The 13,664-nt window shown below is 36.3% G+C and overlaps 1 protein-coding gene across 1 annotated transcript in view; it reads left to right on the top strand.

The window, feature by feature from the left end:
- The window catches only part of LOC121429013 (epidermal growth factor-like protein 7), a 67,030-nt gene extending 53,656 nt beyond the window's left edge, over positions 1-13,374 (top strand). Inside the window, exons 4-8 of the mRNA XM_041625909.1 lie at positions 4,246-4,341; positions 5,000-5,122; positions 5,954-6,015; positions 12,225-12,414; positions 13,280-13,374. Coding sequence (XP_041481843.1) covers positions 4,246-4,341; positions 5,000-5,122; positions 5,954-6,015; positions 12,225-12,414; positions 13,280-13,317 — 509 coding nt within the window. The 3' untranslated portion in view covers positions 13,318-13,374. The remainder of the gene's footprint in view (positions 1-4,245; positions 4,342-4,999; positions 5,123-5,953; positions 6,016-12,224; positions 12,415-13,279) is intronic.
- The last annotated feature ends 290 nt before the right edge of the window (positions 13,375-13,664 follow it).

The raw sequence follows: 13,664 nt of genomic DNA, 5'->3' as shown, positions 1-13,664 counted from the left end.
TTTTTTTGGGGGGGGGCACAAGCGAAAAACGTCCACTGGCGTGGATTACATATTCATTACAATGGACCTACTAGTCCCATGGTACTGCAAACAACAATATTTAAATAGGAATTCCAGTAGTTGCAGTAAACACTGATTTCATGAGAAAGTCTCTGTAAAACAAGGCTTAATTGTCAGTATATCATCGAGGATCTAGATCTGGTACAGTTACATTAACTGAACTTTGTGAAATACGCTGAAAAATGTTCACACCGAAGAACCCCAACACAGACATGACAGATAAGCGCACGTGGGACAATGTATAATTATTGCTTAGGGCGTCGGGCCCGACGCCCTACCCGAATCCTGTGCTTATTTGCTGATTTCTCAGCAATTACACAATTTCTTCCAGAATCCTTTGGCACATGCGTTTTATTTATACAAACAGACACTTTGGTGGTCATTTCATTGATTCTGTACGAACTCATTTTGATATCGTTACCAAAACCAGCATTTACCTTTAAAGCAAATTTTCGGATGTTCAAGATGCTTATGGGGTGGGGCCTGGTAGCATTGAAACTCGATCTAGAATAATGAGATTTGACGGTATACTGTTGTATTATTTACTTTTCGATGTTATGGTCATATTACTTTTATCGCCTCAAAGCATTATTAGTCTGTGCTGATGCAAGCACCTGCAGGATATAGGTCAAATGAGAAAAGAAATCTCCATATTTACAACACTCAAAATGCAAACCCTCCCTTCCCATAATTACAGAATTTATTTGGAATGGAATGGTTAGCTAGGTGGATATGGTGTCACAATTTCACGAACCAGTTTTGCGTCAATACAATAGTCCCACCTGCATGTTATGAAAGGCGTAGGCCAGTAATACCCTGTTTGCAAACGCGTTTCTTCAGCTCAAATAACACTGATCTCTCAACCCCGTGATAAAAGAAAGTTTGCCGTGACAACATTGTAACTGAGAAAACTCCGCGACTGATCTCCTCAAAGCTCGACCAGATTACCAATCCCGGAGCAAGTGAAAGTGATCTGGACACGGGACATGTAGTGCAACAAGGGGAGAAGTTAGTAAACAGATATCGCGCTTCTAGCACTTAGTGGAATCATTGGATATCAGAGAAGATTCGAAGCAATCCGCCCCACTTACCTCGTCTTCAAGTTCCTCCTGTTTTCCGCTATCAAGCTCTCAAGTTCAGATGTGTCGTTTTTGTTTCGCGGAGCACTCTAAGGGGGCAAACATGAGTATCCTAAAAGCTGGTAGGATTGCCGTTTAATCCCCGAGGAATGCGTGAAAAAACATTGCTTTTGACCTTGAATAAGCCCCTATGACATGAAGAAGGACCTGAATGAGGGGTTGTGTCTTTAGGGTCCCTTTCTTCGTCATGATCCAGCAGCTCATAATCAAATTAATATTTTAAAGGGGGAAGAGGAGGAGGAGGGGGGTAAAGTTACACCCATCGTAATTTTCATTTTCCATTTGTTTTCTGGATTCAATTTCAAGCGTGTATTGATATTATTTGGACTGCATCAATGGTTGTCACTTTACCTAACAACAAAGTAAGAATTTGAACTTGACATAAACAGAAATCGACACCTCACTTTTAGGCAGGTGTTATGAAAATGTTTGATACATTCCGTATACCATTTATACAGGTTTCACGCTGCACACCCCAGCCCTTGAAGAAACTATATAGGTACACTCTAAAAAAAAAACAAAGAGCTAATTTAGCTCTTAAGAGCGTGTATAGTGACTGCACTTCGGAGTGTTGATATGTCAAGTTCAAATTTGAACGAGAAAAAAATCAGCACTCCGAAGTGCAGTCACTATACACGCTCCTAGCGGCTCCTTAAGAGCTAAATTAGCTCTTCGTTTTTTAGAGTGGATGATTCCTTTTCGTTTACATTGCTTGAAAATAATTTTAGATTATAAACTGTAGGGATCCGAGCGCGGAGGTTATTTTTACTTTTTTGAGCAGTGAGAGTAGATAATGTTTCATTTTGGATATATGAGTAAACTCTGTGACTCTCAAACTTCTAGACTCTACAATTTCAATATCAGGACTCAACGGTCTATTAGTGGCTCTATAAACACGGTGAAGCTTGCATCATGATGATCATTATGGTGTTTTTTATGATTGTGCAGAAAATATGAGAATGATATGTACATTGACTGACTGATTGATTTCGAACTTTTTATTGAGGTTGAACTATTAACCAAACCAGTGTATTCATGCGCACCAATCCGTAACACTAATGTTTTTGCACGTGTCAAACATTTCCTTTGATTTATAAGTGCAATTAGAATAATGACCTATTCATTAGAAGAAACGTTCCATGCGAATAGAGATTGTATATTGATGAATCATACCGAGATATATATTTGATAACTAATGACTCTGTGCTGTTTAATTGCCCGTTAAATTGATTGAACACTAATATTATGCATTATCTATTGTCAGCCAAATGGCTTGTAAAACATCATATTCTCATATTAGAATACAGAAGCTTGAGTGCAACATGATCAATATCAGTCATTTTCGATGTCATGGCTCTGTTGAATCGTTTCAAATTCAGATTTTTTTATTCATTTCTAACCATTTTTTATTTATTTCATATTGCCCTTGCCCAGGCACCTCAAATATATCCGAGCTTTTTTTAAAACTACATTGTGTTATGGACCTTGGTTTCTTACAAACCTTTTTTGTCCTGTGTTTATATGATCAATTTTGATAAATATGATCTATAATGTGATGTCGAACACGTTCAAGTTGGTTGAGTGCTCGAATGACCATGACATGAATTATGTCATGTGGGGCTGAGCAGCCGGAGCCCTGTATTCTCATATAAATCATTAAATTTATGTTTTTGTTTAGAATTCAAATGGTGGTGTGGATTATATATCGATTGCATTTATCTAAACAGTTGTTTAGCCTTCAGAAAAAAAATTTTTTTATATCATGAAAAATTATATTAAGAAATGCGTTCCCCTTTTTAAATATTACAAAAATGTGTGAATGCTACATGACATGAGATCATTGTAGCCGTGGTGAACTGCGTCAGTATGGAGTGACAAAATAGACCATTACAACATATCATTTTGAATCAAAGTTATCGGAACATTGGTATGCTTTGAATATTAATTAATATATCATTGGAAGGGCGTCTCAATCATTTCAAAAGAGCAGTATCTATTATGTAAAAATCGTAAAGTTTTATATCATGTTGAGACATTTTAAACTTAAGATCAAATATGTGTTTTGTTTTCAGTTTGCTTTGTTTCTTTAGCCTTCAGAAAAAATGATTTTATATCATGAAAAGTTACATTAAGAAATGCGTAACCCTTTTTAAATATTACAAAAATGTCTGAATGCTACGTGATATGACATCATTGTAGCCGTGGTGAACTGCGTCACTATGGATGCCGAGTGGTGAACGCAAATTCAAAGCGACTCTGTTAGGTCATTAAAAAAAGATTGAAGCAGTTCCTATATCTTAAATATGTATAGTTATTTTTGTCTTGTAGATTGACACCTTTTATGTTTTTTTTCTTGTTTATACATCATGTTTAATTCTTTATCTTATTGTTTCTCTATACCCTGTCGTGTTATTAATGTTTTGGGAACTGCGCTTACACAAGGCCATTTTTCATTTCATTTTTACTCTTGCTTGTAAATATATTGTTTCTCATACCTTGCTTTGTAATTATTTTTATCGAGAATGAAATAAATGCAAATTGAATTGAATTGAAATTTGCGTCGACAGAGGGCTGGGTTAACTTTAGGAAACTGAACGTATACTTAAATTCATGGTGGTGAAGAGTAGTCAGCAGTGATGCATGAGTGATGCATTGACACCATAATCATAATAATCCACTTTGTTTTTCCAGGGAGGGAGGTTTCTTCGTGAAATGTAATGTACATGTTTACAATCTGGCTAAATGATAATAAAAAAAACTCGTTTGATTGACGTAAGGTTGTGTCAATGTTGGTATTATACGATTGTCATGCATAATCTTTGTTGACGCCTGCTTGTGAAAACAAAATCACAATTATGTCATCTAAGTGCATGTTTTAGGAGAAGTCTTTAAATTTAACAAAGGCTGCGCCATTGGCTGAAATGATTGTTGGCTACCTATGGAAAACCTAAAGCTTAATTGGCGCGCGTAATGGCGCGTTACCTTTGCGACTGACAAATGATATGAGTCTTAATGCATTGAATGTTTTCCACTTTCTTTCGCACAGCAATCTGTACACAAGAATGTCAGAATGGCGGAAGATGTTTGAGGCCGAATACCTGCGCCTGTCCGGCGGGCTGGACCGGTCAATATTGTGAAATTGGTGAGTATTTCATCCTTTGTTGTACCACAAAAGGACATGACAGATTTCAGAACTTCCGGAAAGAATTACACTGAATAATGATTTTATGTAATATTGAAACCAATATGAATTACATTACTGCAATGTGGGAGGTTCTGCAGACGGGGTGCGAGGCCGAATCTGGGTCCTCTCACCCTTTCCCAAATCGTATAAAATTGCCTTAATGCTGCAGTTACATTTTTCCTTCAGTGTCCGCATGGAGAGTCGAAAAAACACACACAAGGAGCTGGTAAACGGCTATTTTCGACGGCGCCGTACGGCCATCTTAGGTGTTATGTGACTGCGCCATTAATAGCGATCCATTTGATACCCAATCGAGCACGCTATGTAATCACGGCATAAGGCATGTTTGGTTATGAACAATTTCTTTGAAAGAGGTAGCGAACTAATTCTTGTCATGTTTTCATACGCACCTATACCTGCCAAAACGGACCCGTTCCGTATCCCGACAGCTTCCAGGTATGCATGCAGGGGCATCTGTATTTCATTTACAGATTTTGATTTTACAATTATCTTACGATCATGTTACGGTACAATTTTGTTTTACCATGATCTTACGATCATCTTACGATACATCTATTACCATCGTCTTACGAGTTTACCATTTCCTTTTCACCAGATATAAATGAGTGTGAAGGCACGACGCATGGCTGTCAACAAAGATGCGAAAATAAAGAGGGAAGCTTTGCATGTAAATGCCAGACCGGGTTCACGTTAGCGGAAGACGGAAAATCTTGCACAGGTAAGTTTTTGGGACCGATTATGATCAACCTATCCGAACTCATGAGTCAGGGCTCGAACTGCAAACTTCCGAATCATTTTTTTTTACTCCGTCGGCTCACACCATTATGCTAGGTAATTTTGTCAGCCTTCTAACATGTAGACCTACATGGGGAAACCGTTTTGAATTGTTAAACGCGTTTATTTGGTCTAGGATCCGGTTTGGAAAAGTTTGGAATCGGTTTCTTATCGGTTTTGGGACTGTTTTGTCCTGGTTTTGTTTAGACTAAGTCTGAATTCAAGAAAAAATAAAACTCACGTTGATTCTCAACCATGAAATGCGTGTATTAGAGACTTGCACTTGATTTTTTTTAGTTTCGGAGCTCAGGTGCAGTTTTGATTTACCTTAGGACATGTCTAAATAGTGTTTAGCAGGATAGGCTTGTGTCGAAGTCACACCAACGAAACTTAGTCAAATCTGAACTACAATATACCATTCATTATTACTTATTGTCTTTGATCGTCAGGTATCGATTACTGTGGTGTAACTGAACTTTTTTTCGTATAAAGTCGGTGAGAATCAGTTTTGTAATCGTGTGCGTTTATTTCAAGAGTTGATCTTTATTTTTTTTACGTGAGAAATTATATTTAGTGACAAAATTGACCATTACAACATATCATTTGAATCAAAGTTATCGGAATATTGGTTATGCTTTGAATATTTATTAATATATTATTGGAAGGGTGTCTCAATCATTTCAAAGGAGCAGTATCTATTATGTAAAAATCTTAAAATTTGTATATCATGTTGAGACATATTAAACTTAAGATCAAATATGTGTTTTGTTTTCAGTTTGCTTAACATGTACACCGGAATACGACTTTCTACTAGCAAGAGTTAATTTATTAGAAAGGGTAAGTGTATCGTTTATTTTCATTCGATTTTCAAATAGCCCATGAGCCGCTGCACTTCGATATCTTGCCATTTCAGGCCATTAGCAAATTATTGAAATCCATCGCAAGATGAAATGATTAGATGCTGAAGAAAAAGAAAGTTTATGGATTCAGTACAGCAGTAGAGGGAGACAATCATCATCTTCATCTCCCTATCTGATCTTCTTTCAACTCCATCACTCAATTCCTTTCCTCATAATCTCGTCACAAAACTGACATTCTTATAATCACGTCACCAATTTTATCATGTACTTATCTCATCATACATATTATATTTTCTTAATCTCGTCATCCATCCTATCTTTTCGTAGTCTCGTCACTAATCACATTTTTTCGCAAACTCGTCACCAATCACACCTTTTCATAATCTCGTCACCCATCTCATATTTTTAATCTCGTCAACCCTTTCATGTTTTTGAATTCGTCACCTATCTCATATTTTAGTAATTTCGTCACCCATCTCATATTTTAGTAATCTCGTCAACCATCTCATATTTAAGTAATCTCGTCAACCATCTCATATTTGTGTAATCTCGTCAACCATCTCATATTTTTGTCTCACCTGCATAGCAGAGTGAGACTATAGGCGCCGCTTTTCCGGTGGCGGCGGCGGCGGCGTCAACATCAAATCTTAACCTGAGGTTAAGTTTTTGAAATGACATCATAACTTAGAAAGTATATGAACCTAGTTCATGAAACTTGGGCATAAGGTTAATCAAGTATTACTAAACATCCTATTAGAGTTTCATGTCACATGACCAAGGTCAAAGGTCATTTAGGGTCAATGAACTTAGACCATGTTGGAGGAATCAACATCAAAATCTTAACCTGAGGTTAAGTTTTTGAAATGTCATCATAACTTAAAAAATATATAGACCTTGTTCATGAAACTTGGACATAAGGTTAATCAAGTATCACTAAACATTCTGCATGAGTTTCACGTCACATGACCAAGGTCAAAGGTCATTTAGGGTCAATGAACTTTGGATGAATTGGGGGTATCTGTTGAATTCCCATCATAACTTTGAAAGTTTATGGATCTGATTCATGAAACTTAGACATAATAGTATTCAAGCATCACTGAACATTTTGTGCAAGTTTCAGGTCTCATGATTAAGGTCAAAGGTCATTTAGGGTCAATGAACTTTGGCCGAATCGGGGGTATCTGTTGAATTACCATCATAACTTTGAAAGTTTATGGGTCTAGTTCGTTAAACTTGGACATTAGAGTAATCAAGTATCACTGAACATCCTGTGCACATTTCAGGTCACATGACCAAGGTCAAAGGTCATGTAAGGTCAATGAACTTTGGCCATGTTGGGGTTTTTTGTTGAATAACCATCATATCTCTGTAAGTTTATGGGTCTAGTTCATAAAAAGTGGACATAAGAGTAACCATGTATCACTGAACATCTTGTGCGAGTTAGAGTAGTTTTCAAAGTCATCACTGCTGCTATATTGAACTGTGCGATGCAGGTCAGACGGCCAGAGGCATTCCACTTGTTGTAATCTTGTCAACCATCTCATATTTTTGTAATCTCGTCACTCATCTTACATTTTTATAATCTCGTCTACCATCTCATAATTTTGTAATCTCGTCACCCATCTCATATTTAAGTAATCTCCTCAACCATCTCATAGTTTTTTAATCTCGTCGCCCATCTCATATTTTAGTAATCTCGTCAACTATCTCATATTTCAGTAATCTCGTCAACCATCTCATATTTTGAATAATCTCGTCAACCATCTCATATTTTAGTAATCTCGTCACCCATCTCATATTTTAGTAATCTCGTCAACCATCTTACATTTTTGTAATCTCGTCAACCATCTCATATTTTTGTAATCTCGTCAACCATCTCATATTTTTGTAATCTCGTCACCCATCTCACATTTCAGCAATTTCGTCAACCATCTCATATTTTTGTAATCTCGTCACCCATCTCATATTCTAGTAATCTCGTCACCCATCTTATATTTAGTAATCTCGTCACCCGTCTCATATTTTAGTAAAATCGACAACCATCTCATATTTTAGTAATCTCGTCAACCATCTCAAATTTTTGTAATCTCGTCACCCATTTCATATTTTAGTAATCTCGTCAACCATCTCATATTTTTTTAATCTCGTCAACCCATCTCATATTTTTGTAATCTCTTCAACCATCTCATATTTTTGTAATCTCGTCAACCATCTCATATTTTTGTAATCTCGTCACCCATCTCATATTTTTGTAATCTCGTCACCATTCTCATATTTTTGTAATCTCGTCAACCATCTCATATTTTTGTAATCTCGTCACCCATCTCATATTTTAGTAATCTCGTCACCCATCTCACAGTTTAGCAATTTCGCCAACCATCTCATATTTTTGTAATCTTGTCACCCATCTCATATTTTAGTAATCTCGTCAACAATCTCATATTTTAGTAATCTCGTCAACCATCTCATATTTTTGTAATCTCGTCACCCATCTCATATTTTTGTAATCTCGTCACCCATCTCACATTTTAGCAATTTCGCCAACCATCTCATATTTAAGTAATCTCGACAACCATCTCATATTTTAGTAATCTCGTCAACCATCTCATATTTTTGTAATCTCGTCACCCATCTCATATTTTAGTAATCTTCTCACCCATCTCATATTTTAGTAATCTCGTCAACCATCTCATATTTTTGTAATCTCGTCATCCATCTCATATTTTTGTAATCTCGTCAACCATCTCATATTTCAGTAATCTCGTCAACCATCTCATATTTTTGTAATCTCGTCACCCATCTCATATTTTTGTAATCTCGTCAACCATCTCATATTTTTGTAATCTCGCCAACCATCTCATATTTAAGTAATCTCGACAACCATCTCATATTTTAATAATCTCGTCAATCATCTCATATTTTTGTGATCTCGTCACCCATCTCATATTTTAGTAATCTTCTCAACCATCTCATATTCTAGTAATCTCGACAACCATCTCATATTTTTGTAATCTCGTCAACCATCTCAAATTTTTGTAATCTCGTCACCCATTTCATATTTTAGTAATCTCGTCAACCATCTCATATTTTTGTTATCTCGTCACCCATCTCATATTTATGTAATCTCGTCAACCATCTCATATTTTTGTAATCTCGTCAACCATCTCATATTTTTGTAATCTCATCACCCATCTCATATTTTTGTAATCTCGTCACCATTCTCATATTTTTGTAATCTTGTCAACCATCTCATATTTTTGTAATCTCGTCACCCATCTCATATTTTTGTAATCTCGTCACCCATCTCATATTTTAGTAATCTCGTCAACCATCTCATATTTCAGTAATCTCGTCAACCATCTCATATTTTTGTAATCTCGTCAGCCATCATATATTTTTGTAATCTCGTCAACCATCTCATATTTTTGTAATCTCGCCAACCATCTCATATTTAAGTAATCTCGACAACCATCTCATATTTTAATAATCTCGTCAATCATCTCATATTTTTGTGATCTCGTCACCCATCTCATATTTTAGTAATCTTCTCAACCATCTCATATTCTAGTAATCTCGACAACCATCTCATATTTTTGTAATCTCGTCAACCATCTCAAATTTTTGTAATCTCGTCACCCATTTCGTATTTTAGTAATCTCGTCAACCATCTCATATTTTTGTTATCTCGTCACCCATCTCATATTTATGTAATCTCGTCAACCATCTCATATTTTTGTAATCTCGTCAACCATCTCATATTTTTGTAATCTCATCACCCATCTCATATTTTTGTAATCTCGTCACCATTCTCATATTTTTGTAATCTTGTCAACCATCTCATAGTTTTGTAATCTCGTCACCCATCTCACATTTTAGCAATTTCGCCAACCATCTAATATTTAAGTAATCTCGACAACCATCTCATATTTTAGTAATCTCGTCACCCATCTCATATTTTAGTAATCTTCTCACCCATCTCATATTTAAGTAATCTCGTCAACCATCTCATATTTTTGTAATCTCGTCACCCATCTCATATTTTAGTACTCTCGACAACCATCTCATATTTTTTTAATCTCGTCAACCATCTCATATTTTTGTAATCTCGTCAACCATCTCATATCTTTGTAATCTCATCAACCATATCATATTTTTGTAATCTCGTCACCCATCTCATATTTTTGTAATATCGTCAACCATCTCATATTTTTGTAATCTCGTCACCCATCTCTGATTTTTGTAATCTCGTCAACCATCTCTGATTTTTGTAATCTCGTCACCCATCTCATATTTTAGTAATCTCGTCGACCATCTCATATTTTTGTCATCTCGTCAACCATCTCATATTTTTGTAATCTCGTCACCCATCTCATATTTTTGTAAACTCGTCACCCATCTCATATTTTTGTAATCTCGTCAACCATCTCATATTTTTGTAATCTCGTCACCCATCTCATATTTTTGTAATCTCGTCAACCATCTCTGATTTTTGTAATCTCGTCAACCATCTCTGATTTTTGTAATCTCGTCAACCATCTCTGATTTTTGTAATCTCGTCAACCATCTCATATTTTTTGTAATCTCGTCATCCATCTCATATTTTAGTAATCTCGTCAACCATCTTACATTTTTGTAATCTCGTCAACCATCTCATATTTTTGTAATCTCGTCAACCATCTCATATTTTTGTAATCTCGTCACCCATCTCATATTTTTGTAATCTCGTCATCCATCTCATATTTTTGTTATCTCGTCACACATCTCTTATTTTAGTAATCTAGACAACCATCTCATATTTTTTTTAATCTCTTCAACCATCGCATATTTTAGTAATCTCGTCACCCATCTCATATTTTAGTAATCTCGTCAACCATTTCATATTTTAGTATCTTGTCGACCATTTCATATTTTCATTAGGTCATTACCCATCTTATCTTAATCTTTTCACCGATCTCATCCTTTCTAAATCTCGTCACCCATCTCACCTTCTCTTTATCTCGTCACCCATCTCTGATTTTTGTAATCTCGTCAACCATCTCTGATTTTTGTAATCTCGTCAACCATCTCATATTTTAGTAATCTCGTCGACCATCTCATATTTTTGTCATCTCGTCAACCATCTCATATTTTTGTAATCTCGTCACCCATCTCATATTTTTGTAATCTCGTCACCCATCTCATATTTTTGTAATCTCGTCAACCATCTCATATTTTTGTAATCTCGTCACCCATCTCATATTTTTGTAATCTCGTCAACCATCTCTGATTTTTGTAATCTCGTCAACCATCTCTGATTTTTGTAATCTCGTCAACCATCTCTGATTTTTGTAATCTCGTCAACCATCTCATATTTTTTGTAATCTCGTCATCCATCTCATATTTTAGTAATCTCGTCAACCATCTTACATTTTTGTAATCTCGTCAACCATCTCATATTTTTGTAATCTCGTCAACCATCTCATATTTTTGTAATCTCGTCACCCATCTCATATTTTTGTAATCTCGTCATCCATCTCATATTTTTGTTATCTCGTCACACATCTCTTATTTTAGTAATCTAGACAACCATCTCATATTTTTTTTAATCTCTTCAACCATCGCATATTTTAGTAATCTCGTCACCCATCTCATATTTTAGTAATCTCGTCAACCATTTCATATTTTAGTATCTTGTCGACCATTTCATATTTTCATTAGGTCATTACCCATCTTATCTTAATCTTTTCACCGATCTCATCCTTTCTAAATCTCGTCACCCATCTCACCTTCTCTTTATCTCGTCACCCATCTCATATTATCATAATTTCGCCCCACCCCCCCATCTTGTGTTTTCGAAATCTTGACACCAATCTCATCTCCTCCTTGTATTATTACCTATCTAATCTTCTTTTTATCTCGTCACCTTCTCGTATTATTCACCCCCCCCCCCCCATCTCAACATGCCCTAGTATTTTTTTTTCATAATTACCAAGAAGTCACACCACCCATGAACATTAATCCATATCATCAGTACTTCTCGTCACTCTACTGAAATGTGAAACAATTCGTTTAAAGATGTCTAATAAGTAATTAAGCTACCATGGGGATGTTGTAACCATCAGATATCGTAATTTGTGACTGCCATTCAATGTTTTGTGCCAAATGGTCTCAAATCATTATCAATATGTCATTGTTCTTGTTTTTTAGGATGTCGCTCAACTACGGCATAATCAGTCCGCCCATGCTGCCGCCCATGCTGCCGCCAATCAACCGGTCCCCAAGCAACCTCTAGCTATCAGCGCCCTCCCTCTACCAAATGATCAGTATATAGCACAGATGCAACGAGTGGAATCGCTTAGTGAGCAAATATCAATGCTTGAAGAGAGACTAGCAGATTGTGAGTTTTATAATTTTCTCAATTTCATGCTGTTATTTTTTAAATCCTCCAATACTGCTCTTCTGGTATGGAAAAAGAATTTTTTCGTTTCATTATTTTCTTCTCCATTCCATTCATAACAATAGGGCACTTTTGCAATCAGTATGTAGACGCCTTCTATAACGCATAGAATGTTTTGTCAAAAGCACTTCATTTACAAAACAGCCTTTGTCGAAAATCGGTGAATTAAAACAGTCGTCCTGGACTCTTCACAAGCGACATGTTTGCAATTTTTTGATCCAGTCCGATTCTTCAGACGATCTGCCGCCCCGCGGGCCGTTACACAAAGCTGTTCGTATGTTAAGAGAGACTTTAAGAACGACTGGTGATCCTTTTTTTACGCTCTAAACCATCGCCATTGAATATAGCATTTACAACAAGATGGGATCACCAGTCGTTCTTAAAGTCGCTCTTAACTTACGAACAGCTTTATAAAGCACCCACCGGGTCACCAACTAACCTCTCAGGTGTTTATTGTGATTTATATTGAATTTTCAAAGGAATCGATGTGTTGTACAAAGCGTCTTTGCAGTGATTGCAAAAATAAGCTAATAATTTGGAGTTTGATATATAATCTTTACTCTCGCGTGTTAAGAAGATTTTCCTTTCTGTACTTTATACAGAATATTCAAATGGGAGATTTAATATGCCATCTAATGATGTACATTTTCTGTGACATTTCTCTTATTGTGCTTTCATTCTCTTCTCCATCCTCTTCCTCCTTCTCCATCTCTTCTTCTTCTTCTTCTTCTCTATCTCCCCTTCTTCTCCATCTCTTCTTCTTCTCTCCCCTTCCTCTTTCTTGTTTATAATGATATCATTATAGGTTCATGTCGAAGACGTAACAACAAAGGCCGGAGATAAGCAAGGATGAATTATGGCGCTTCATTTGCTGCTTTGAACATTCTGCAAAATATTAGTCAAAAACTTTAAAGAATAATCACCTTATGCAGACCTTACGGAAATTGTTCCGCAATCAACGACCACGTTCTTAAAGTGTGGACTTCCAGCGACGGTTCTGCGCATTCTGATCTTCACCCTCTGTTATCCAGGTCTGGGACCCACGTGAGGGCTCTGTCAGTTATATCACGTGACTGTATTAGGTGAACTGCGTAAATGGTAACCAGTGGTTGTTTTGAGATTTGAGAACCGATGAGCTTTCTTGTAAGGAAAGATGATGTTTAAACGCTGTCGGCATCATGACATTGTGA

Source organism: Lytechinus variegatus, chromosome 15 (genome assembly GCF_018143015.1).
Source record: "Lytechinus variegatus isolate NC3 chromosome 15, Lvar_3.0, whole genome shotgun sequence".
NCBI classification, from domain to species: domain Eukaryota; kingdom Metazoa; phylum Echinodermata; class Echinoidea; order Temnopleuroida; family Toxopneustidae; genus Lytechinus; species Lytechinus variegatus.
Note: the sequence above shows the minus strand (reverse complement) of the source record. Positions and strands in the feature narration are given on the sequence as shown.